The sequence below is a fragment of the Tupaia chinensis genome, unplaced genomic scaffold (genome assembly GCF_000334495.1).
Source record: "Tupaia chinensis unplaced genomic scaffold, TupChi_1.0 Scaffold000054_1, whole genome shotgun sequence".
Classification (NCBI taxonomy): Eukaryota; Metazoa; Chordata; class Mammalia; order Scandentia; family Tupaiidae; genus Tupaia; species Tupaia belangeri.
In genome coordinates this window covers 6,884,976-6,911,575 of record NW_006159512.1, presented here as the reverse complement: position 1 = coordinate 6,911,575, position 26,600 = coordinate 6,884,976, and the positions used below count along the sequence as shown (strand labels likewise).

General features: G+C 46.2%; 1 protein-coding gene across 1 annotated transcript in view; it reads right to left on the bottom strand.

Moving 5' to 3' along the window:
- Positions 1–214: 214 nt before the first annotated feature.
- Positions 215–26,600, bottom strand: part of STAB2 (stabilin 2) — a 176,862-nt gene continuing 150,476 nt past the window's right edge. Inside the window, exons 55-70 of the mRNA XM_006141408.3 lie at positions 26,062–26,191; positions 24,618–24,767; positions 23,089–23,193; positions 21,966–22,073; positions 19,980–20,173; positions 17,857–17,998; positions 13,000–13,133; positions 12,706–12,715; positions 11,298–11,453; positions 11,049–11,155; positions 9,898–10,017; positions 8,699–8,839; positions 6,082–6,186; positions 5,101–5,229; positions 3,584–3,700; positions 215–792 (exon numbers count right to left, since the gene is read on the bottom strand). Coding sequence (XP_006141470.1) covers positions 742–792; positions 3,584–3,700; positions 5,101–5,229; positions 6,082–6,186; positions 8,699–8,839; positions 9,898–10,017; positions 11,049–11,155; positions 11,298–11,453; positions 12,706–12,715; positions 13,000–13,133; positions 17,857–17,998; positions 19,980–20,173; positions 21,966–22,073; positions 23,089–23,193; positions 24,618–24,767; positions 26,062–26,191 — 1,899 coding nt within the window. The 3' untranslated portion in view covers positions 215–741. The remainder of the gene's footprint in view (positions 793–3,583; positions 3,701–5,100; positions 5,230–6,081; positions 6,187–8,698; positions 8,840–9,897; positions 10,018–11,048; positions 11,156–11,297; positions 11,454–12,705; positions 12,716–12,999; positions 13,134–17,856; positions 17,999–19,979; positions 20,174–21,965; positions 22,074–23,088; positions 23,194–24,617; positions 24,768–26,061; positions 26,192–26,600) is intronic.

The following is a 26,600-nucleotide window of genomic DNA, read 5'->3' as shown; positions in this document are numbered from 1 at the left end:
GGAGGGTCCGGTTTCTCCACATCTTCGCCAATCAGTGGACTGCTGTTCATCCTGAAGGAGATGAAGGACTGATACATACACCACTATGGATGAACCTGGTGACATTATACCAAGTGAAGGAAGAGGACTGCACAGTGTATGATCCCACTTACTGGTATCTCATGGTGGTTTTCATGTCTTCTTGAAGTAAAAGAACTTAAAAAAGAAAAATTCACAGGGCAGATGTTGGCTAGTTGAAAAGGCCTTAATTAGTTCTAATAAGGGGATTTTGCCATTTATTCGATCCTACCTGTGGGGTTTCTGTTTCCCCAAATAGTGATTTATTTCACTGATTTTCTGCTTCATAAACATTTATTGAGCACTTTTCTTATGCCACCTCTGTGCTGGGGTACAAAGACGAATGAGACAAGTCCCTGCCCTTGGGAGCTTACAGTCTAACAGGGAAATAAGATCATGGATACCCATCTGCAGGGCACAAAGGAAGGACAGTGGTGGGTTAGAGGAGGAATTCTCCCTGAGCAGACTTAGTAATAGTGACCCCTCACCCATGGAAACACAATAACCCCAGATTAACCAAAGAGATGAAGTGTAGCTTTAAGTGCTCCATACTTCAAAAGGTTGAAGGACCTTGCATTCCCCAAAGGCTGCTGAGTGCTGAGAATTCACAGCTGACAGCCTTTTCGATGAAGCCCTGTTGGCCCAGGTGGCAATGGGGAGGGCTGACTGCTCACGTCCAGGCCCTCACAGCGCCCCCAGGGGATCGCTGCTCTCCAGCTGCTGCTCCTCAGAGTCCTGGAAAAGAGAGCCCTGTGAAGCATGGTTCAGGGCACAGACTGCCCTGCATACTGAATCCTTCCAGGTAGAGCGTTTCTTTTGGCCACGGTCTGAGGGCTGTGAGAATTCCTCTCTCAAGCACTGTGTGCACACTCCTCATGTTGATAGGCAGGATGGTGTGGCAGTGAGGGCCACCCGTTCTGGGGGCCACCAGTCTTTGCTGCTTGAAGCTGGTGGCTCTGGACAATCAGATCACTCTGCTGCAGTTTCTTCCTTTGTAAAGGGTCATAATAACATTTAGCTGGGATGTGTGAGGATTAAATTAGACACTATATTTATGAAGAATAAGCACTCCACAAAAGGTGGCCATTCATGTAAGTATAAAAAGCTCTCTTTAGTGAACTGGCCCCAACACACAGTGGTTAAGCCCTGTGCATAGGGAGCCACATCCTACATGGCTGATGGTGGCTGGAGTCCTGGCTCTGGTGGCTTAAAAAAACACACCAGGTGGGACCAGCAGTTAGTGTAATGGCTATATCTCTGGACTCCCATGTAGTTGAATGTGGTTCGATTTCTGGACCCAGTGGCTTAAACTCACACCAGGTGCGTGTGTGTGCATGCCCAAGAGAGGAGAATGGAGGAGAGGGGATTGCAGCGTGGCCATCCCCCCTGGGGGTGATTTCTCGCTTTCTGTCTCTCTGGTGAGCGCATGCACCCTATAGCAGAAAGCTCTCCAAAAAAAAGAAAAAAAGAAAAAAAGAAAGAAAGAAAAAGCTCTCCAAAAAAAGAAAAAAAGAAAGAAAGAAAAGAAAAACACACCAAGTGCATGTGTGTGCATGCCCCAGGTCCTGACACGATGGAGAAATGGAGAAAAAGTGGCTTGCTTTCGCACTTTCTCTCTCCCTCCCTCTCTCTCTCACAAGTGTCCTGCCCTCTGGCCATGGTAAAACAAAGCCCTCTGCCCTGGGCCAGCAGTGTGGAGGTTAAGACAGTGAGATCCTACCTAGCAGACTACATGATTCGAGTCCCGGACCTGCAAGCTTGAAAAACATGCCAGGTGCATGTGTGCCCAAAATCCTGAGAGGAGAATGGAGGAGCAGGGATTGCAGTGTGGCCATGCCTCTTGGGGGGTGATTTTTCACTTTCCCTCTCTTTTTATTTCTCTCTCTGTGGGAGTGCACATGCGCTGTGGAATTAAAAACAAAGAAAAAAATAAACCCCAAGCCCCTTTGGGTTGAAAATTCATCCTGAGCCAGTGATGTGAGTGTCTGAGAGAGTAATCAGCAGCCGCACTCCAGGGGCAGCCAGCCCATGCCTTCCGCTCTCCTCAGCTCTGCTCAGCGCCAAGGCCTTGCTAATCCACGTAATGAATGCTAGAAATGGCTTTTTGTGGGTGCAAGTGGTTATGTAGAAAATGTATAGATGGGCTACACATACTGTACAGGCCCCCCCAACTCTCCAGTAGAAAAGTTTGTGAATCTACTGGGTCATTAGAAAAGTCATGACCCATTTTTGCATCAAAAAATACATCATGACTTTTCTGACACCCAATAGTATATCATTTTTGAGGCTCGAATTTAGGATTAAGAGTCCTATTTCTGGAATATGTTTTGCCATTTGATCTGAATAGAAGGCTTAGCTGAGTCCTGCTTCTAAGGCGGCTCTCACCTAACACAAGTGAATCTTTCTGGAAACCTTAGTTGAGAGTGGACAGCTGGGAAGGCATGGGGCACACTGAACAGGACATAGTAATTTTTCTTTCTTGCTTTTCTTTTCTTTTTAAAAATTTGATACAGGGCACATGCTCTTTCCAGAGAGAGAAAGAGAGAGGGAAAGTGAGTAAACACTCCCTAGGGGGGATGCCAACACCTCAATTCCTTCCCCTTCATTTTACTTTTGGGATTTAGGGCATGCACGTATACACACCCAGTGTGTTCCTCAAGCCGTCAGGTCCAAGATTCTGTGCAGTTGGCCATGTGGGATCCAGCCCCCTTAACCACCATGCTACCAGCTGGACTCTTCTCTGCTTTTTAAATGAAATTGATCATAATCCCTCCTTCTTCACTCTCCTCCTGGGACTTTGGGCTTGCATGCACTCATATCCGGCGTGATTTTCAAGCTGCAAGGCCCAGGATTCCAACCACAGGCAGCTATGTGGGAGTCCAATGCCTTAACCACCATGCCACCTGCTGTCCTCAAAGCCTTATGTCTTTTTTTTTTTTTTTTTTTTTTGAGGGGGTTTTTTTATGGGGCCGTGCAGAAAGACAGAGACAGAAAGCGAGAAATCACCCCCCGGAGGAATGGCCACGCCACAATCCCTTCTCCTCCATTTTCCTCTTGGTATCTTGGGCACACACACACACACACACACACACACATACCCAGTGTGAGTTTAAGCCACCTGGTCCAGGACTTGAACCTTGGTTGACTATATGGGAGTCCAGCAACATAGCCATTATGCCAACTGCTGGTCCTGAGCCTTACGTCTTTTTTACACATGCTACCTTATCAATCTTTGTGGAAGAATTCTGCCCAAGGCTGCTTTTTTGACTATGAGATCGGGGTTGGGCAATGTCTAGTTTTTCCTTACGTATCTCTAGTTGTTTGAGGCTTCTGTCATCTACCCAAAAGAACTCTGAACAGTCACTTTGGCTTTAGTCAACTTGCAAAACTGACTTTTAGGCTTATTGCTCGAGACATTCTAGAAGTGATCTATTCTTGGTGTGAAGTTTTTCACTGAGATTTGCTGAAAGACATCATGTCCCTGCATTCCAACTGAGGCCATTTCTAGATAGAAATGCAAACTTACTGTGAAGGGGTCGTAGGAAGGTTCTGGGGGAGCTGAGGTTGTGCTCTCGTATATAGGGTTGGAGATATTGTCAGGCTTCTGCTTGCCAAGAGCTGTAACGTCAATGTCCTCTTCCGACTGTTTGGAAAGACAAGCACAAGGCTGAGAGCCAGACCCATCCCAAAGCAGAAGTATCTCATCTGAGTTGGCAGGCAAAGCAAGGCATCTTCTGCCTCAGGGAGCTTTTTCCCATTTTTAAAAAAGAATGTGTTTATTTATTTATGTATTTAATGAAAGTGTGTTTATTTATTTTCCCTGAGCAAGACATACACAGAGGAGAGAGTGAGAGTACCCTCAAGAGGGTTCTGATGCCATAATCCACTCCAGGCCCTTAGCCGGCCCCAGGTCATGGATGAGTGTATGCCTGGCATTCTCAGGGAGGTCTCTGGACTTGAACTGGGAACTTTTCTATGTGGACTACCTTGTAGAGCACAGTGTTTTCACCATTGCACCACCATCTGGCCCCATGGGAGCTTTTCCTTTGTAACAGTACTTGGCTGAGAAATGATTTACAGATAACAAAACGCACCGGTCTCAAGGTTCTGCTCAGTGACAGCTCACACATGCCCACCCAGGTGTGACCACTACACAGATCAGCACACAGGGCATGTGTACAGCCGGAAGTACTCTGATGCCTCTTTCTTGCCAACTGTTCCCACCCAGACTACCCTTGGTTCTGACTTATCTTCCTGCAGTGGTGTTGCCTGTCCTTGACTTCAATATGAAAGACTCACATAGCATGGACACTCTTGCTACAAATAATATTTTTGAGATGTGCCCTGGATCTTAGAAATATGCACAGTGTCTGAAGGTCACTGTGTGCTGCTGCTGCGTGGGGGTCTGCACAGTGGTTGCCAGGTGTGTTTTGAGGAAGCAGCAGCAGGAAAGGGTGAGTCAGCGTGGAGTGCAAAGTACCTAGGGAGGATGCTCAACTGCTGGGGTATGGCCATCCAGGCTCCTGGGGCCACCACCTGGTCAACCAGGAGTTTGCTGCTGACCTGGAGGGAGACCTAACTGCTCAGTGAATGCATTTTGCTGGCTGCACATGAGGCCTCTGACTGTGCAGGTCCTTGACCTTGACCTCTGACTCTCAGAGCCAGTCCTGAAGCCCAAGCCAATCATGGTGGATGCTTGTCTAGTGAATCCTCCAAGGTGACTGGACTCCTGGGCCCTGGTGAACTTGCCTTTAAGCCGAGTCCCTGGAATGGAGGCTAGAGGGTCTCTGATGCTGGCAGTCCCTCACCCTCCTCACCAAGCTCTCTCTCAGCCATGAAGAGGAGCTTAAGCTACTACTGATGCTCCTCCTAGGAGCGGGGATCCCACACAGGGGGTGTGGGACAGGGTGGTGGTGTGGTGGCTGCCCCTGCTCCTATGCTGAGTGCCAACTCCTGGCTAAGATCTCTGAAGTAGCACAGATCCAGGGCAGGATTTCAGAGGGGTGCCTCCCTCATCATGTTCTTGTTTTTTTGGTTTCTTACCTCAAAACGCTGGAAGCCAAATGTTCTTCGGTTTAGCCGAAAGTAAGAATAGGCAGCCAAAGTGATGGCTCCAATGACCAGGATGATGGCAAAGAATATCCCTGTTCCCAAGCCAGCGTGAGTTGAAGGCTGAACATAGAAAGGAGAGGGGTCAAGTCATAAGAGGGTGGTTCCCTAACAGAGTATGCTTGAAGGAGCTCCCTCTGTTCTTGCTGGCCCGAGGCATCTTGGAGCCAGCTGGGATAAAAATAATGGTAAGAAACATGGATGTAGCCCTCACTGCTGCCAGGGTCTGTTCTAAGTCTCTTACATGCCATGACCCACTTAAGTGCTATTATAGCCCAAAGACACAGAGACAGCTGTTGCTTCCATTTTTATATGGGGGGACTGAGGCACAGGCAGGATAAGCACTTGCCCAGTATCACACTGTCACTTAACAGCCCTGAACTTTGGAGTTTACATGCTTCGCTGCTGTGCTATGGAACTTACCAGCAGCCAGCAGCTCACTCCTCCCCTTAACTCAGAATACTAATGGCAATAACCTCTACCAACTTTAATATAGCGTATCAGGGGCTGCTTTAATTACTTTACACTTATAAGCTCATAGCCTGCCCCCAAACCCAGCAAGGGAACCATTATGACCCTTGTTAAGTTGATGAGAAAATTGAGGCTCAGAGGTAAAGTGAAGTAAAGATCAACCCTGAGCTCAAAATTTCTCACTCCTTTTCTCATGGTCCTCCCATTGACCTATCCTACTCCTTTTGTTCAGCATAAATATTATTCAGACAGGTGCTGTGCTGCTGATGCGTGGGAGGGGATGGGATGAACCAGGGCTGGGCTTTTCCAAAGCCAGCTGTCTTGGATATGGGAGGTTCTTTTAGTGTTTGGAGGAGAAGGATGGTAGACAGGGCTTTCAGCAATAGTTTGCCTCTGGGAGAGTAGGCACTGGGCTCCTCCTGTCTAGCAACCCTAGATACTCACCACTGGAGGTGCTTTCAAAGGCTTGGAAATGACATGAATGATCCCATTGGAGGCAAAGATGTCCCACTGCAGAATGGCTCTTCCATCAACAAACCTGGTCTCCTCCTAGGGAAATGGGAGAGGGCTGATGGAGATCTGTGACCTTCTGGCTGTTCCTCCCCATGTGAGCAGCCTTTCTGGGAGGGATGATGTTCAGTTTCCCTGAGGCTCCAGCACCTACGTTCCAGGTCTCTCTTCACTGACAGCCAGCACAGGACTACTGCTCATTTTCTGAACAACCTAGAATATTCGGCTTGCCCTCATCCCAACAAGTTAATCTAAGGACTATAAACAACCTCAAGGGTAGTTTTTCTAACCCACTTGTCTGACAGATGAGTCATTAAAAGGAAAATTACTTGTCTAAAATCACTGAAGTTGTAAGTGGTAACCTTCATGCCTCTGGACTCTGGGTCCACCGAATAGCACACAGAATGTTAAAGGGATTTTCCAGTGATCTAATCCCAGTGTGATCCTCTAGATGCTGCCCCTCTTCATAGTCACAGTCTACATTTTAATAAATCTCCAGGTGATACAACTACACATTAAAGTTTGAGAAGCCTAGTCTACACGACTGCTCTTCAATAACAGAAATAATTTTTTTTGTTAATTTTTTTTAATTTTTACTTTTTTCCATCCAAAATACACTGTGTATTGGCTCAATCAAGTACATCAACATACATGTTTTCAGCAAATAATTTTCCAATTCTTATGTCTTGTATACTTTGTTTTTTGTTTTGCCATCCTTGATTCCCTATCCCTCACCCTCTGCCATGTCTCACCCTCCTCCCACATTGCCTCTGGCGTCCATGGTTGCTTTCTATGCCTCCCCCCCCATTTAATTGATTTGCTAATGAGCTTAATTAGTCTAAATATATCCAATAGCTAGCACAGCTGATATATACCTATACATGAACCCAAGTCTGACTTTAGGCATAAACCCCAGTGAGTAGAGTGAACATATTATAAAGTAGTATCCAGTTGGGGCTATACAGCTTACTGGAGTCATCAAATATGCATTTTTTTAAAAAAATTTCGATACAAACAGTTTTACCGTTTTTTTTTCTCCTGCAACTTTTAAAAAAATTACTTAACATTCATTCCCTGAGCATCATCACAACGTACTAAATGTGGTTTCCCATCTAGAATAAACTGCATAGTGGCTTCGTCATGCATAATAACAGAAATAATTTATCAGGTGTAAGAAATTACACTTATTTAATACTTGCTACATATCAGGTATTACTCTCTGCATGCTGTAAGCCTGGAAGCACGGAATCCCCACAACAGCCTATGATTTGGACAGTACGGTCATCGTGGTCATCATCATGGTCATGGTTGTCGTCACCATCAGCACCGTCACCACCACCACATCACCATCAACGTCATCCTTGCCATCACTACCATCATCAGTGCCATCACCACCACGAACACCATTACGTCATCACTGAGGGGGTTCAGACATGCCACCTCAAAATATGTAGACACAGAAAGAAAGCTCTGACCTTCCCCTTTTTACCAAAAAGCAGGTGATAAAAGTTCTTAGGAGGAAGGTGACCTCCCTCTATGAAGAAGAGAACATTTTAGTTACCAGGGGAGTTGACACCCTCATCCTCCCTAGTTAAATAATCCATCCATTATTTCCTCATCCTCCACTACTTTCCCTCATGTTTCCTAGTCACTGTCCCAAAGCTTACTGCCTTAGCCCAGATCCTTTTATCTTGTCACTTCACAAATTTATTGTTTTTGTTTAAAAAAAGTGTGTAAGTGGGCCAGCAGGTGGCATAGGAAGGTGCTGGATCCCATATGGCTGACTCTGTAGTTTGAATCCCAGACCCAGTGGCTTGAAAATCATGCTGGGCATGTGTGCGTGTGTGCCCAAAATCCTGAGAGGAGACTGGAGGAAAAAAATTGCAGTGTGGCCATCCACCACCCCCCTCCCGGGGAGTGATTTTCCTCTTTCTCTCTGTCTCTCTCTGTGTCTCTGGCAAGTGACTTATAGCAAAAATCTCTCTTAAAAAAGAATAAATAAAAAAGTGTGTAAATTATTAGTTCTAATTGCTTCTTTGTGCTCATTTTCTTTTGTGCACGTAAAATATTAAATAAATTTTGTATGTTTTCTCCTGTTATCTACCTTATGCCAATTTGATTTTCAGGCCTTGTCACAGACTCTAAGGGGGAGCAGGGAGTTTTTTCTTATATTTTCTTACATCACCATTATCCCCATTTATCCGATGAAGAAATGGAGACACACAAAAGAGTTGAGTAACTTGGCTAAATTCTTACAGCTAGCAAGTGGCAGGACTGTGATGCATATTGGGGTCATTTGACTTTCAAGCTCGCATGTTAATACCAGGGATAGACTGACAATCTGACGGTTTTGAAGTGGTTTCACTTCTTATCACTGGCTTCTGAGGTTGGCCTACTCCTCCACCAGCTGGTGTGGTGTGCTGCGGTGTGCAGTTAGTTCCATCATTTTAGAGCTTGTACATTATTATAGTCTATCAGGCACCTTTTACATGCCGGGAACCTTGCCTGTATCATCTCCAGTTCTCCCAATAGGCCCAGAGACTTCTCTTACCAACTGGGGCTGGTCCTGGCTGGAGGTGATGAGCAGCTGGCTCCCCAGCCTAGTCTGCAGGATAGTACCGTTGACAAGGTCATTGTAAAAGAAGATGCTGACACTGGCAAGGTGGTGCTCAATGTCCCGCCCAGACAGGGTCTGAGAGGAAAGAAGAAACAACAAGAATGATCTTTAAGGGTCACACAATAGCAGCAAGTGTCAAGTTTTTTTCAGACTTCTGGTTGTCTGGGTTCTGGCGGAGAGTCACCTATAACTAGGATGTGGGACTGACAGTCATCTTCATTGTCTAGAATGGAGCTTCTCAACGGTGTGCTGGGAAGAAAGGGTCTTATGTGAGTAACAGGTGGGCAGAGATATGGCTCCTCTGAGCCCTTGGGTGGCTGGAGAGGGTCTAGGACTGAAAAAACCTGCAGGTCAACCACCTAGGGTGGATTGAATAAACACTGTGAACTCTTGTGTGGCGTGACATGAAGAAGGGTGATATGGTAGACTGATTGCACCAATGGCACCAGCTTGTCACCCCTTCCTGCATGTATGCTTTTTTCTCCTTTCCTCCCTTCCTTTCTTTTTTTTTCAGCATTAAAAAAATATTTCTTTCACAAGCAAAAGAAGAAAAAGAGAAAGCGAGCATGCATGCACATTCCAACATGGTCTTGATGTCATGAGCCACCCCTAGCCAGCGCTGGATCATGAGCACACGTGTGCCCAGCATACTCAGGGAGGTCTCCACATGGGGACCTGGACCCTTCTCATGTGCGTCAGCCTCACAGAGCATCACGTTTTACCACTGCATCACCGTCTGGCCCCCATCTCTGTATTCTTGCCCTTTGCCATTGAACTCTGAATGCCTCTCAGTCTGACTTTGGGCTTAACCATGTGAGCTATTAGACTTAAACAGAGGCTTGAAGAGCACTGGTAGGTGGGCTTGCACTCACCCCTCTTGTGTTCCCATGAACATGCCCAGGCTATCCTGTTGGAGCATGAGAGCCTTGTGTAGCAGAGCCACAGACAAGCCAGCCTAAAGCAGCTGCCAGCTGCTCTGAGTGTGCTAGGACCAGAAGAGACAGCTGACTGCTGATGTGTGTGCTAAATAAACAAGTAGCCACTGAGTTTGGGGGCAGTTTGTAACACAGTATTGTTGTAGTGATAGATAAGTACTGTTGGTATAAAGTGCCAGAACCAGGGACCACACTCACCTCGTTTTTCCCTAACCCACTGTTCTCTGGCACAAAGAGGGTATTGCGGATCGACAGGTCAGTCAGGCGTTTCAGAAACGCTCGGCCTCTGGCTGAGCTGTTGGAATAGGCCAGCACCTCCTGGGGAGAGGAGGGAAGTCATCAATTGACCAGCCCCGGTGGGTGAGGATGGGGGTGATTGGAGAAGGCATCACTCTTGTGGGAATATTCCTGGTGTCAGCCCCAACTCAGGCTGTCAGTCCTTTGCTGTTCTTCTGACTAGCCCTCAGAGAGTTTTCAGAGGGCTTTGCCTTTCCTAACCCAATAGTCTAATATTACTAATCCCAGAGTCCTGAGACACAGCTGTGTTATGGCCCATTCTCAACAGGGCAGCCTGAGCCTCCCTCTGAAACTTAGGTCAAATCTCATCTCCTCAAATCCCTGCCATGACTCCCACTTCACTCAGAGGAAAAGTGAAAGGTTCAGGAGGCCCAAAATGTTGGTCACTATTGCTCCTCTGACCCCAGTTCCCGTGCTCCTCTCTCTCGACTCTGCTTCAGTCCTGCTTGCTTCCTTACGATTCCTCAAACCAGTTGGACACATTCCTGTCTTCCATCCTTTGCCCGGCCATTCCTTCTGCCTGGAACGTTCTTCCCCCAAGTCTTCATGGCTAGCTCCCTAACTCCTATTTACACTCTGCTCAAATGTCATCCTCTCAATAACCCTTCCCTCATTACTCACACAAAGTGGAATCCTCTGGTGCCCCACCTTGATCTCCTTGTCTCTTTCTATAGTAGATTCTCTTTCTAGCACTCAATTCTGTTTATTCGTTCATGCTATTTATTATTTTGATGGCCTATTTATCTCAGTGATAAATCGCGTAGTCTGTGCTCAATAAGTATTCATGGTACAAACTTTAAGGGATTGCTCCACTCGGTTCAACTCTGTCATTGCACAGACAGGGCTACCAAGACCCATAAAGGAAAGTCACTTGTCTAACACGCAAGTGGCAGACTCAAGCTTCGAAATCAGGCAAAGTGGTCCAGTGCCCATGTTCTTGACCAGAGATGTGAGCTTTCAGCTTCTCTTAAGGACTCACCTCTCTAATGCCTGTTTTGAGGCAACCTCCCCTGCCCTCACCCCCAGCAAAACCAAGCAGACATATTACATACCATCAGGAAGTTTGTGAGTGAGGGCGAGGACATCAGGACCTGCAGCAGGTTCCCATTGCACGAGAAGCCATCTCCCACATAGCCCACCTTGCAGGAGCAGTTCACATCTGGAGGGCAGAGGCACACAGGGTCCCATCCCATGTCAGGAATGGGTCTGGGCTGCCCTGCTCACCCTGGAGGCTTGGCTGGCTAGGATGGGGGTTTCTTAGCTGCATGGCCAGGAACCCGAGGCCTAACTGGGGCAGTTACCTTTCATCCGATAGCAGAAGACATCCCACATTTCACTCTTGTTGAGTCTAGTTCCATAGTCTATTATGCCAACAACGCCTGCGCCACAGGTCTGGGAGGAGTAAGCTGTGGGATAGGCGACCCGCCCACTCTCCAACCAGCCCGCTGAAACGAGGCCTGCGGAGACACAGCCGTGGCCACAGGTCAGTGGTAATTTCCTATTTGTGTGAAATCATTCGGTTAATGTCTGATTCCTCCATCAGATTGTAAACATCATGGATCAACCTCGTTTTGCCTGTTGTGCCTGGCACACAGGAGGTGTTCATTAAACTTTTGTCGACTGAACCACTGGATGAATGAAAGTGGTGGCTTTTCTTGTAGGTGCCTGAATCCTTCATACTCATCTCTTTTCTCTCTGCTCTTGAGAAAGAATTTGTTATCAGCCATTTACTCCTGGTGAAAACTCTTCACTTAGTGGTTGATAGAACTCTAACTGATGATAGACACCTAATTATTTATTATCAGCATTATTGTCATCATCATCATAACACTTACTAAAAGCTCATTCTGGGCTAGGTCCTCTCACAAGGGCTTTTCATGTGCCAACACATTTAACCCTCATATCAAACCTATTATTGTAGGAATCTTTTTATCCTTATCATATATAGAGTTAATAACATTGAGGCAAAGTGAAGTAAGTTGCTCAAAGTCATACTGCCAGGGAGAAAAGCTGGGATTAGAACCCCAGGCAATCTACTCCAGATCTTAGTAACCTTGAAAACTAAGTTCCTACTGTGGGCCCTTTACATTTAGTCCTTACACAAATATGTCAGGTAGGACAGGGGTTTCAATGGCTTGATTTAAGTCCACACAACCAGCAAGCAGGAAAATAGAGATTGAGGCCCTCCAAGATGCTGGGTCTAGCACCAAAGCTTTGTTCCTCAGCAAAGGAATATCAGGTCTGAAGAAAGGTAGAGAGATGAGGCAGTGATGGAGGTTGGAGGAAGGGCCCTAAAATCATGCCATGTAGGCAGTCGCCTCCCCTGCTCCCAGTGAGAAATCACCAGCAGGCAAGCCCTAAGTACTGGTTTTTCCAAATAGGCAGAGCTTCTGATGTTGGAGACTACATGATTAGCCCCAACCAGAGAACTCCATCTCCTCCCTGCTGTGGCTGCGAGTCGGAGCAGTCCTCACTTATTCTCTTCACAGCCCCTCAAGTCACTGAGAAACCTGACGACTTTGTGGTTCAGGGAGATCCTACCTTGGCTTGTGGTTATTGATCTCTCTTCGGATTCCAGTCATGAGGTATGCCCTCCCAGTCTCTGCCTCTGCCTGGGCAGTTGGATGTCTTGGTTGAGAATAGGCCTTTGGAGTCAGGGCTACATTTAAATCCTAGACTGCCAACTCTTGCCTGGGTGACATTGGACACCATACTTAACCTTCCCAAGCCTTGGTTTCCCTATCTGTAAAATGGGAATAGTGATACCTACCTCGAGGGATATTGAAAGGACGGACAATAACGTCAATGAAGCTCCTTGCACGGTGCCTAACATGTAGTAGGCGCCTGATAAATGGATGTGATGAATTGATATTATTGTTCCAGGAGCTTCCTGTTCTGCTTTCTGAGAAGGCAACATCTTAATTCTCTCTCATCTTAAGAAGAGGTTTCACCCTCCTCACCTACAGATGCTGCCCACAAAGCGCTCACTCACTAGGGACCCACCTTCTGAGCATAGGAGAGCTGGTTGTAGGTTGCCATGGTTGCAGATTCATTGGCACAGGCTTCTCTGGCTTTGTCAAAGGTCAGCTTGTATCGCCCCAGTGGGGAGCGTAGATGGAACACCCCAAGAGTGGAATCTACAAGAGGAAGGCAAAGAATCATCTTAGTCAGCTCTAATGGTTGGGACCCCTCCACAGAAGACTTTGAAGGACCTTCACAGTGGAAGGCTGGCTGTACCCTAAGTTGTCTTCTGTCCACTTTCCCTTTGAGTCAGCTGGAAGTACATCATTTAAAGAATTGATTTCTTTTCTAATTATAAAAACAGCATATGTTTGTTGTAGAAATCAGGGCAATACAGAAAAGTAAACAAAAAATCACCTATAATCCTATCCCCTGGAAATAATCATTACCTGATGGTAACATTTTAGTTTATTGCTTTTCAGAATTTTTAATTTTTTGTAACTTTTTATTTTGATAATTTCACATTCTTCATCTTTTTCCCTATTCATTTATAAGTCATATATATTACAAATCTGCATGCTGCAAATACAGTTTTCAGAAATATTTTAAGCTGAATATTAAATCATGATTATTTCTCAATATTGTAAATTTTCTGTGGTAACATGATTTTCTCCAGTATTTACAATTGAATAGCTTTTGAGACTTTTATAGCTATGAAAAAATACATTAAAGTGAGTTTCTGCTAAGGACTCCATGTCTTTTAAAAAAGTTGCTTTTTAAAAAAAAAATCCATTTTTTTTCCTAGGATACTGGGCAATCTTTATTATTCGTTCATAGTTGATACCTTTTCAGTCAAACAGTTGAACGGAGAGGCCAGAAATAGCTCAAGAACCAGGTCTCACTTTTATACTGCCAAGCTTATTTAAAAATATCATAAAAGGGTATTTTATGTATCAAAAATAGACCAAGTTTAGTTTTTTTTTTTTTTTTTTTTTTGACCATAGTCCGACAGTACAATGCATAGGTTGTGTTATCTTGCTGGCCATATACGAAATACAAACACATCAATATTAACAACTTGGAGAAGCGTGAAAAGGTGTTTCCTTCTCTCCTCATTGAAACAACAAGACAACCCAATTCTTAATAGTATTCTTGGGTGGATGTGTGACGGTACATCTGATCCACCTCTGTTGTTAGAAATGTATTGGATTGTTGGAGAAGTCATGATGCATTTCTGCATAGAAAAACCAAAAAATTACGTTATGTTCTTTTTGGAAATCTAATAGATTATGTTTTTTATTGCCAGAGGGTACGTATCCTTGTCAGAGAGAGAGAGAGAGAGAGAGAGAGAGAGAGAAAAGACCCTCTCTGTAGTGAGGTATGGCCATGCTGCAATCTCTTTCCTCCATTTCTCTAGCCCATCAGGATTTTGGGTGGGCATAAACACACACACACATGCACACACACACACTCACACGCACTCAATTTTGCAAGATACCAGGGCAAGATTACAAGATTTAAACCATGGTTGCCATGTGGGATCTGGCTTCTTCTGCACAGGGCTTAACTTTTGTGCTGTGGGGCTAGTATGTACATTATTTTTAATGTTTTTGTTTGTGCTGTTCAATAATGCTGGGATGAATGTGTTTATCTTAATTAAATTCTTAGATTTTTCCATAGAACGTGTTCCTACAATGGAGCTACTGAGCCTCATTGTGAGTTATTTGAGGGTCTCTGCTGCACACACTGTTGCTATAAAGACCACCAGTCTCTCCTCCAAGCTGTGTGAGGGTAGGCACTTCCTCCTGAGTGTGGACTGGTCTGTCACTGTGCCTAAAGGGAATTCTGGGGCATTATCCCAAGGCTCATAGAGGGAAACCACTTGGCCCCAACAGAAGGTGAATCCAATGTGGTGCCCACTTGCTTAGTGTCACTGCCAACACTTTCTTGGTACTGATGAGAAACTAGAAGAGATAAGCTCCCGGAGGAAGTGGATGATGCTCTGTGAGCTGGATTGACTTTCACCTACAAGTGAGGTGCAGAAAAAGGCTGCCTTGGTTGAATGGATCTGTTCTAAAGAAAACAAAAACAAAAACAAAAACAAGCATAGTCTAGTGGTTAAGGAAGCCAGATCCCATATGGCTGACCACAGCTCCAATCTGGCCTACAGCTTTAGAAACATGCTATGTGTATATGTGTGCATGCCAAAAATCCTGACGAGATGGAGAAATGGAGAAGGTATTGCAGTGTGACCACATCCCCTTGGGGGGTACTTTCTAAACCCCCCTGCCCCCACTACCCCTTATGTTTCTGTATCTTTCTGGCAAGCACCTGTGCCCTCTGGCCATTAAAAAAGAAAACAAAAAACAAAAACAAAACAACCAAGCATGTCTTGATTCCTGGGATAAATGACTACCGAATCAACTGGTTCTAGCTGCTAATTTTTCCCCCCATCCTAAACAGCAACAGCCTATGAATCTGTGTGGAAGTCCCACCATTACCTTGAACATAGAATGTCCTTAGCCAAGCTTTCACATGTCTCCCTCCTCGTCTGCTTTAACCCAGCACTACCATTGGGTTTGGTCTTGAAGGATGGAAATGTTACCTCATGGTGAAGCCTTTCCTTCTCTTTGTTCTGTCTCTATCTGCTCTTTTTTCCCTCCTCTCAGCCCTCAGTATAGACTCTGCTACCTTGGGGCCATAGCCTTCAGATTATGCTCTGTCTCTGCCTCACTACCTCATCCTTCTCAGACGACCTTGGCAGTTCTCAACTGTCCATGCCGTTTCCAGTAGAAATGCCTTGCCAACTCCTCTTGTTCAGCCCAATTCAAGCATCCATCGAATCTCTATCATAGCCTCAGGCCTCTCTTATGCTTCTCTGAAGACTCTCTCTCTCACCTCCCCTAGAGATCTTTCCTTTCTCTATTCTTTTTCTTTTTAATTTCCTTGTGATAAAATATGCATAATATTTACCCTTTTGACTATTGGAAGTGTATAGCTCAGTGGCAGTCAGTGTATTTACAATAATGTGCTACATCACTACTATCCATTGTTTGGTTTCCATAACCCCAAACAAAAATGTTACACCCATTAAACAATAAGTTCCTATTCTCCCATACCCCAGGCTCTGGTAACCTCTATTCTACTTTCCGTCTCTATGAATCTGCCTATTCTAAGTACCTCAGATAGGTACAGTTATACTGCATTTGTCCTTTTGTGTCTGGCTAATTTCAATGGACAATGTTTTTAAGAATTACCACGTTGTAGCATGTATCAGAATTTCATATCTTTTCAAGTTTGAGTAACATTCTCTTGTAAGGACATCCTGTATGTATGTATGTATGTGTATATGTATGTATGTGTATATGTATGTATGTGTGTATATATATATATATATACCCCGAGGGGGGATGGCCACACCGCAATCACTTCTCCTCCATTCTCCTCTCGGGATCTTGGCCACACATGCACATGTGCCTGGCATGAGTTTAAGCCGCCAGGACTCAAACTGCAGTTGACTACATGGGAGTCCAGCGACATAGCCATTATGCCATCTGCTGGCCCAGGACATCCTATATTTTGTTTATCCATTTATTTGTTGATTGTTTCCTGTTTTTGACTGTCATGAATAATGAACATGGGTGCACAGATATCTGTTCAAGTCCGTACTTTGGATTCTTCTCCAATTATTTGTGCACTCTCATTTCAGCTGTGCCATCAGCATGAGAAAAATTGCTGTTTTTTTTTTTTTTTGTCTTTTTTTTTTGTCTTACTGTGTGCATGCCCTTGTCTCATTCTTTCAAAAAATTTCTTCAAGTTGGCCTGAAGCCTGGTGGTTATGGGAGCTGGATCACTCATGACTGACTGCAATCTGAATCCCAGTCCTGGGGGCTTGAAAAACATGCTGGGCACATGTGTGTGCATGCCCTAAGTCACAACAGGATGGAGAAATTAATGAGAAGGGATTGTGGTCTGACTGTGCCCCATTGGGGGGTGCTTTCTCTCTGTCTCTCTGACACTGGCAAGTGCAAACACCTTCTGGCCATCAACATAAAATAAAATAAAGTTTCTCAACTACACTGGGAATCTCCTTACAGGAACAAACAATGTCTTCCACATCCTATGTATTTTTTTGCTCACATCTATCTCATTTAAGAATGGTTCCAAGGTATCTCATTGAATCTTGAGTAACAGGTGTAATGTCAGTAGTTGTCACTGAAATAATGTAAAAACTGTCTCATGAATATGATCACATCTGTAAAACCAACTCCAGTCAAAGACAGCCAATAAACACCAACCAGCTGTCATGTGCAGTGCCCCGAGTCACTTCTAAACCACTGAAGTGCCCCTTATTCCTGGCTCAGAACTATGGATTTATGAATTTTCCTCCACTGACTTTCAAGATGCCTTCTCACCTGCACCTCTGCATCTCTGTGTGGCTCTTGTGTGTTTTAGCATATCTGTGAGTCTGTCATAAGCCATTCAAATCATCCTTAGAAGCAAAGGGAGTAGATGTCAATCAATGTGCCACTACCCAAACAACTGCTAAGGAGTTGCATCTGCAGGGAGCAGGTGCTTCTTGATAATGCCCTAAACTTTACTTAGATTAAATTCGAATCAAGGGTTGCAAGGATTACTAAGCGATTAGTAAAAAGCATGCGTGGGGAAATTTCATGACGAAGGACTTCTGAGCTCCCTCCTGGTTCTCACTGCTCCAGGTCTGATGCTGAGCTATTCTGTCCCTCTGCCACAGACATCTGCTGCCTCCACTGGTTCTGGGCAGTGCGGGAAATGTTTGTTCTCTGCTTTGTTTTGTCTTTCTCTTTCCTCGGGCATAGGTCTCTTTCCCACGCCTAAAGAGAAGGGTGCTTAGGGCCAGCAGCCCTTAATCACACTGACCCTGGAAGTGGAGGTCGGTGCAGTCAGCATCCGCATGGCACTGCCCGTTGTCCTGTAGGCAGCGGTCAAGAGGCAGCTGCTCTGGCTCACAGTTCAGCCCGTCTCCCACGTAGTGACTCTTACATTCACAGGTGCGCTTGCCCTGTGGGAAGAGAACAAGAAAAGATGGCAGAGGCCAGCAGGTGACCTGGTGGATAAGGGCACTGGACTCCCACATGGCCGACCATGGTTCAAGTCCTGGACCTGGTGGCTTGCTTTTTCACTTTCCCTCTTTGTCTCTCACTCTGTCCCTCTTGGGTCAAATTAAAAAAAATAAGAAAATAAAAATAAAGTTAAATAAAATAGTTCTTAAAAAATATAAAAAGAGGGAACCAGCAGTTAGTGTAATGTCTATGTCACTGGACTCGCACGTAGTCGACCGCGGTTCGTGTCTCGGACCCGGTGGCTTAAAACTCACGCCGGGCGCGTGTGCGTGCGTGCCCAAGATCCCGAGAGGAGAATGGAGTAGAAGGGATTGCGGCGTGACCATCCCCCCTGGGGGGTGATTTCTCGCTTTCTGTCTCTATGTCTCTCTCTGTCTGTCTGGCGAGCGCACACGCCCTACAGTGAAAATCTCTCCAAAAAAAAAAAATGTTATATTAATCTTTATAAAAAGAAAAGAAAAGAAAATATGGCAAAGCACCTTCTCCAGGACCTGAGGACTTCTGAGTGCCCTGGGACCATTGCCCAGCACAGAGATGATCAGAAGGACAAGAGGATGTGCCTCCCCTGTGCAGAAGAAGGAAATAACTGCTACATCTTGCTTTTGTATGGGCTTGTGATGGAACAGCGCCCTCCTTTACATCTTAGCTTAAATGTCGATCCCTCAGAGAGACACTGTGTGATCGCCCCACGTAAAGGTGCTTTTCCAGTCCCTTCCATCATGTTGGCCTGATCCACATTCTTCACAGTGCTCAGTGGTTTCTAGGAGGATCTCATGCATTTGTTTCCATACTGAACACTGCCCACTCCATCTATTGTATTTGGGATCCAGAAAAGCAGGGAGCCTGTCTGTCTTTTTATTACTGTGTCCCTGATATGTGCAATTACACACAGTGGGTCCTCGGTGACCTCTGGTTGAATGAGTGAATGAGCTCATTTAATCCCCACAGCATGCCCACAATGCCTGCACTGTTATTTGGTCCACTTTATAAATGAGAGGACTGAAGCCCAGAGAGAGTAAGTAGTTTGCCTCAGGCTATACAGCTCATGAATCCAGGAGGCCAGATTCAAAGGCTGGCTCACGCTTGGTCCAGGTATGCAACCAGTAATGGACATCAGCACCCACCATCTGCTCTTCCCATGAGATAAACAGGGTACTAATTCCAGTCTGATGAGACTTGAGAGCCTAAATCTGCACTTTTCATACCACCTTTCACCAACATATTTAAAAGCTTCTTTCTCTCTCTCTCTTTCTTTTTCTCTTTTTTTCTTCCATGAGCAGGAGATACAGAGAGAAACAAAGGCATGAGAAAAAAGAGAGAGAGAGAGAGAGAGAGAGAGAGAGAGAGCATCCCCAACAGGATCTTGATGCCATGATCCACCCCCAGCCTCAGGCAGCCCCAGATCATGGCACGCATCTGCCCCGCATACACAGGGAGGTCTCCAGACTTTAACTGGGGCTCTTCCCATGTGGATTGTCTTGTGGATTGTCACCAAGCTGGCCTTGCCTACTGACCTTTTTTTTTTTTTTTGGGAGGTTTTTGCTATAAAATATGTGTGCTTACCAGTGATGCAGAGAGAGACAGAGACACAGAAAGCGAGAAATCACTCCCCAGAGGGGGCTGGCCACACTGCCAGCCCTTCTCCTCCATTCTCATCTTGGGATTTTGAGCACTCACATATAGGTGCCCTGCATGAGGTTTAAGCCACTGGGTTTGGGACTCAAACTGTGGTTGAGTGCATGGGAGTCCAGTGATGTAACCGTTATGCCATCTGCTGGTCCTGCCCATTGACAACAAGAAACAGTGAAGTGGGAAGGATGTTTAGGAAGAGGCCAAATGGCCACAGAGCCCAGGTGGAGCAGCAAGACTGAGAGAGCCCCCGGAGCTGCTCCCAGGCTTCCCTGGTGCAGAGCGACTCACCGGGCCCGTCATCCGGCAGGTGGCATGTTCGTGGCACCCCCCATTGAGGCCATCGGCACAAAGGTCTATCTCTGTGCAGCTGTAGCCGTCTCCCTTGTATCCCTTCTGGCAGCTGCAGGAGACTTTCGTGTCTTTCTGGGAGCACTTGGCGACCTTCGCACAGCCCCCGTTGTTCTGTTTGCAGAAATCCACAACTGCAGGAGCAGGAAAGAGGGGCTCAGGTTACTGCCACCGATGTAGATGGGGCATGGACCGCCCTGTGCTAACCTTTGCAACATGAATATCCCATGACACTTTTAGAGACAAAATCTGCTGACACCTGTTCACCTCTACCCCTCTTTTCATATACCTCTGGGCTCCGTTTTGGCAGTAGTTTTCGGAATGAATTTGCATTTTTGATGTTAGGGTGGGTTATGTGCACGTGTGTGTAGAGATAGCACAATATTGAGCCCCTTGTGATAGAGACATTGCTACCTCCATTCTACAGATGAGCAAACTGAGGCTGACAGAGCTTAACTGGTAAAACAGCTAGAATGTGGCAGGGTTGAGGTTTAAACCCAGGGTGGTTTGCCTCTTCCCGCTTGTGCTGCCTCTTAGGACCTCTGTTTTCAGTCTTCCAATTTTCAACCTGAAAATAGATAAGCTGGAACAGAGTCACTAAAAAGCTGTCCCCAAGTCTCTTGCCTGCATTTCTGCACAGAGTCATGACAACCACCTGAGGTTATGAGAGAATAAACAGGAGGACAAAAAGCCTGAGCCTAAGAATGGCAGGATGAGAGAACCTGGGTCTTCATGGCTATCACAGAGTGCTGACCCACTTCTGGGCTGCCGGTTACAAAACAGCAGGTGTAGTGAGATCTAATTTCTGTACAGATTTGAAGTCCCAGTCTCCTTCATGGCTTTCATCATCACAGAGGGTATGCGACCACCTGTGCCGCTGCGGGTGGACTTAGCTTGTGTTCTTAAAGAAAAGAAGGCTTGCTTCCTGCTGCGGTTTCAATGTGTCCCCTAAAATGTATGTGTTGAAATTTGATTGCTGTTGTGATGGTATTAAGAAATGGAAATTTAATATGATTAGGGAGGGCATTAACAAGTAGGGTCTTCGGGAGGTAATTAGGATTAGATAAGGTCATCAGGTTGGCCCCCATGATTGGATCCGGGTGGGATTCTAAGCAGGGGACAGATTAGAGCTGTGTGGTGCCCTACACCACCTTGGCACTCTGCAGAGTCCTCGCCACCAAGAAGGCCCTTGCCAGATGTGGTCCCTCAACCTTGGGCCTCCAGAACTCTGAACAGAATACAATTTTCTTCTTTATAAATTACCCTGTCTTGGGTATTCAGTTATTAAGTGAAAGAAAAAAGCACCCAAAAGCCCCCTTCTCCCTTTCCCATCCTGGTGCCTGGGATCTGCTCATGGCAGTGGCCATCTCGGGACAGGCAGGTGAGCGACAGCAGAGCAGCAGACAGGAGAAGTCTGGGTGCCCACATGACGGAGACGCTGTGTGAGTCCAGGACATCTCCCTCCAAACTGTTCAATGAGACGGAAACAAACATCTGCCTTGCTTATGCCGCTGTTCACTGGGGTCTCTGCAAGGCTAACCACTAGGATAGACATTGCCATGTCTATCGCAGTTCTTGCCAAGTGGTAAGTGTAAGTGTAAATTTATTTATTTATTTTTTTTACAATAGTGTAGTATATTTTCTGAATTTTTGGAATAAGACTGGATTACTTGGAGGGTCAGAGAAACACTATAAAATGAAGTGCATCCCAGTTTGCAGAGCAGTCAAAAATGTAAGCCTTTGACCTGGGAGGCAGATCAAGCACAAACACACATATTAAGGGGACAGAGTCACAGACCCTGCAGGTGTTGTTGAAGTGGCCCAGGCAGGAAGCAGGCAAGCCAGAAGTGAGCCTGGGCTCTGAGACCAAGTGCTGTGCCTCTCCCTGGCCTGCTGCCATTCCCCACATGCACAGAGGGGACTCACCTGTGCAGGTTATTCCATCGCCTTCATAATTCAGGTTACACTCACACGTGTTGTTGTCCTTACAGGTGGCGTGAGCAGAACAAGGAGGAATGCACACGGGGGGCACAACTGCAAAGAAAGGGGCCATGGTTCATCCCGCCCTCATGGTGTAAAGAGTGTCCCTCCCGGGAGATTTCCTAAGACTTTTTCTCTGGCCTACCACTATGCTTGGTAAGTACCCCTTTCAGCAGAGGAGTGAGGTCATTTGCTAAGGTATCTCCCAGCCTGGACAGTCTAAGACTCTAGCATTATTTATTTATATTAAGATATCGTTTCTGCAAAGTTATTCAGGTTAAAATGCAAATATATTAACTTTAGGGGCAACCAATTTAAAATATTTTTTTAGTTTGCTATGGGGAGGAGTGTGTGCTTGCCAGAGAGACAGAGAAAGAGAGAAAGGAAGAGGAGAAAAAGGGAGAGAAAGTGGGAAATCAACTCTCAGGGGGATGGCCATGGTGCAATCCCTTTTCCATTCTCCTTTCTGGATTTTAGGCACACGTGTGCAGATGCTCATGATGAATTTCAAGCTCAAGGTCCAGGACTAGAACTGCACAGTTGGCCATGTTGGATCCAGCTTCCTTAACCAAACTGCCACCTGCTAGCCCACAACCAATTAAAATTTTTATACCTCAAAAATTCATTAAGAGAGATGAATTTGGCAGATCAGCTTTCTAAGGACATGAGGTTCCAGATAGACATGAGTACTTTGGAGACGTTACATGGCTTTTTTTTTTTTGGAGAGGTTTTTGCTATAGGGCACATGCGCTCACCAGAAAGACAGAGACAGAGAGACAGAAAGTGAGAAATCACTCCCCAGTGGGGTTAGGGTTACAACTGTGGTGGGCCATGTGGGATCTAGCTTCCTTAACCACTAGGCTATAGGACCAGCCTTGAGTTATGTCTTTTCATCTAGTCTTCTTACAAGTCATTAGTCTCCTTAGGCCCAGGGCTACAGAACCAAATCATCTTTTCCAAATGGAAATAGGAACACTTGTGTTTGTTGTCATTTTTCTTCAGGTGTCCCTCAGCCCCCCAACCCCACATGGATGTTCACTCTTGGTAGCTGGCCCCTCCCATGATAGACCTGTTTGAGTGTCACAGGAGCGGCCGGTCCACCCCGTTTCACAGAAGCACTGCCCGGAGCCTGTGATTCCATCATCACACTGTCCATGATCCGAGCAGCCACAGGCTGTAAAGCGAATTAGAGTGTGATCAGTAATCAGCAATCAGGGATTAAAATCCTCTCAACCGGCCCACTGACCATCCATTGGCTGCGCGTTTTCAGTGTAGGAGACACTGTGCTTATGCCTTTGTCACCCATTTGTTCATTCATACACTAATTCATTCAAAAAGTCACTCTATGGCTACCAGGGATGCAGGCATAATAGGGAAGGTCTCTATCCTCTTAGGGTTTACAATCTAGGGGTCACCCACTGTTGAACATGTCTTCATAAATGTGAGGTTATAATCACAGAAGTAGATAGAATGTGTTACAGGGCGTGCGATAGGATAGATGGGGTGAGAACCCCCTCTGGAGACTCCTGGTGGAGAAATCTAAGTGGAAGTAAATTTTAAAAAATATGTACCAGTTCTGTCATGTCTCACCACCTCCAGCACTGCCATGCTAGTCCAAGATCCCAATAGCTCTTACCTAGACTGTCACCTCGGTCTCCCCACAGAGGCACAGCTTCTGTGCCTGCTTTCCTACAGGACAGCCTGCACTGGCAGCTGGAGTGACCTACCATTCCCAGCATATTCCTCTCTTTACAACCACCCGCCAGCTGCACATCACACTGGAGAGAGCTGCTGAAGACCTTTCCCTGGCTGAGAAGCTCCTGTGAACTGGCCCCCAGTAACATCAGATTCCATTTCTTTCTTGTCTTCTTCTTTCTTCACTCTGCTGGCCTCCTTGCTGTTCTTTGCATGGCAAGCCAGCTTCAGCCTCAGGGCCGTCGCACCTGCTCCCCTCTCCTCCAGGAAACGCAGTCCTCTAGGCCAGGAGAACTATTCCTCTGGTCTGCACTGTCCAGGACTGTCACCGCTAGTTACATGTAAACTTAGCTATTATTGTTCTTGCAAGTTCTTTGAGAGCTGGGACTTTGTCTCCTGCTCTCTTGCCCACTGCTCCTTAAACCACGGTATCCGTAGACCTTAGAACAATTCATGGCTCCTGAGCAAATTGCCTTTTCTTTTTGTTAATCTGCTAATTGGAGATAATAATAGTATCTACTTTAAAGAGTTGTTTTGAGGATTAAATGGCAAGATATACCTATGCTTGGCACTTAGTAAGCACTTAATACATGGCAGCGATCCATATGGGAGGACTCAGTACACAGACGTGGTTGACTGTGGAATGAATGAATGTCGTTCAGCCACAGCTTGCCTGGGTGGCTGCAGGGGCTGAGTTTCATGTTTACAGGCAAGGCTCTTTCAGTGGATGGAAGCTGGCATTACATCCAAGGAGGAAACAGGCATGTAGGGTGGGCAGATGGGAGATAGGTGGCCGGGAGAAAGGGGGAAAAGCATGCTTCCAGGCCAGCTGAATGGCAAGGATCAGGACAGGAAGCACGGGCTAAGAAACTGGTGGCAGCACAGGAAAGCCGTGTCACTTACGCTGACAGTCGGGTCCGAATCTCCCTGGCAAGCACAGCTCACATGCCGTCCCATTGAAACCAGCGTTGCATTTGCACTCTCCTGTAGCCAAGTAGTGGTCAAGGCAGACACCCCGGTTATTGCACGGAGTATCTGGTCCTCCGGGGCAGGCTGGAAGAGATGAAACTGCATGACTCTGGGTCTCCTGGACGCAGAACGGCTCAGTAACTACATTTGCAAGTGTGCTGTGGATCTGATACCCAGAAGCCCAGAGGAATTGTGGTCCTGGGTATCAGTGGATATTTAGGACAAGCCATGGCCTATGGACATGAGCTTCAATCCATCTGATGTGATTCTACCTTGGCAGGCAATACACTGACCTGTGCACTGCACCAGGGGTCAGGAGCTCTGGATTTGAGTAGACCTGGGCTGAGCAATGGACTTCTCTGAGCTTTAGTTTTCTTAGGTTTAAAGGACGGTGATGAGGAGGAGGACAATGACATAGTGCCAGCATGGTTGACTTATACTACATGGTTACCATGACAATCTGGTGAAATACTATAACAGAGAGTCTTTCGGAAATGTAGCGTGCTGAACCAATCTAAGGGACAACACATTTTATGATGGATGGTGAGGGCTGGGGGACTGCATGAACTCTCACCTGAGAACGTTGTCGACTAGGTTACAATGAATGGAATGTGCATGGTAGCAAAAACCATGGCTTCTGGAGACAGATTGGGACCTTTGGCTTGTATCTTACCCTTTCTGTGCCTCTATTAACTCATCTGTTAAGTGGAGACAACAATGGAATCTACTCCCCAGGGGTCATTGCCAGGATTAAATGCATTAAAATCTGTGGGAACAGCAAGCGGTCATGTGCCTGCTTAGAAGAACATGTGGCAGAGGGGAGGTGCCATATGGGCATCTGACCTGTTGCTATGCTGATATAGTACTGGCTACAGCTGGTCCAACATGGGAGTTTCAGGAATTCCCGGATGCCTTTGAGAAAGAGCTCTTTCCTGGCAAGGTAACAAAGACAATGCCATATATCCCGTAACAGGATGTTCAGGAATTTATAGCCCACACATACTGTATCAGTAAGTCTCCCTGCAAGATCGACCCATATTGAATGCACTTGGACATGCTTAGCAGTACTATGGATACAATAGGGCATCCAAAATGAAACATCATGTTTTTAGTCCGAAGAGGAACGCCTTGGGATGTTAAGCAAAAAAGCGGACATCAAATTAGAATATGTGCATAGTGTATCTCATCTTGGTAAAGAACAAAACAGGCCCAGTGAAAAAGTAGAAGGAGGAATACACAACTCTTCAGAGGGAGTGTGCTGGGGTCTGGGAGGTACTAGCAGGGGTGTTTGGCCGTCTCTATAATTCTAGTACTTTCAAATGCTGTGCAGAGTGCGTCGGGTCCTTTCAGATTCACGAGCAGGAAGCGGCGCCCTCACCTTGACAGTCTGGGCCAAAGTAGCCCTTGCAGCACCTGGGGACTTGTATCACTAGGTTGCATAGTTGCCGGCAGCCCTCCATGTTCCTCCTGAAGGACGACAGGTTGTAGCGACACTTCTGCTTCTCACCCTAGGGGAAGAGTGGACATCCTCTCTCCACCACCCACCAGGGCTTTGGGTCTCTAGTCCGCCCCCCAGTGGAAAACCCCAGGTACTGCCCAGGTCAAGATGGGTCCTTCAATTGGTGTGACCTTTTTTACCCCCAAGGCAATTCTTTTCAGGGGACTCAGTAGGCCAATGACAGAAGCACATAAATGGGGCAGGTGACAGAGCTAGAGTCCGCATGAACAATTTTCTCTAGTCTTAAAAGGAAGAGCTTTCAGCCCTGCAGAGCTGTTTGGGAATGTCATGGTTGCCTGGGGAGGAAATGGAGGAGAGGTAGCTTCGTATCCTGGAAGAGGGGTGGAACAAGGTCCCCAAATCATCAACACAGGAAGTATGAAATACAGGTAAATGTAATCACATGTTAAAGTTTGCTT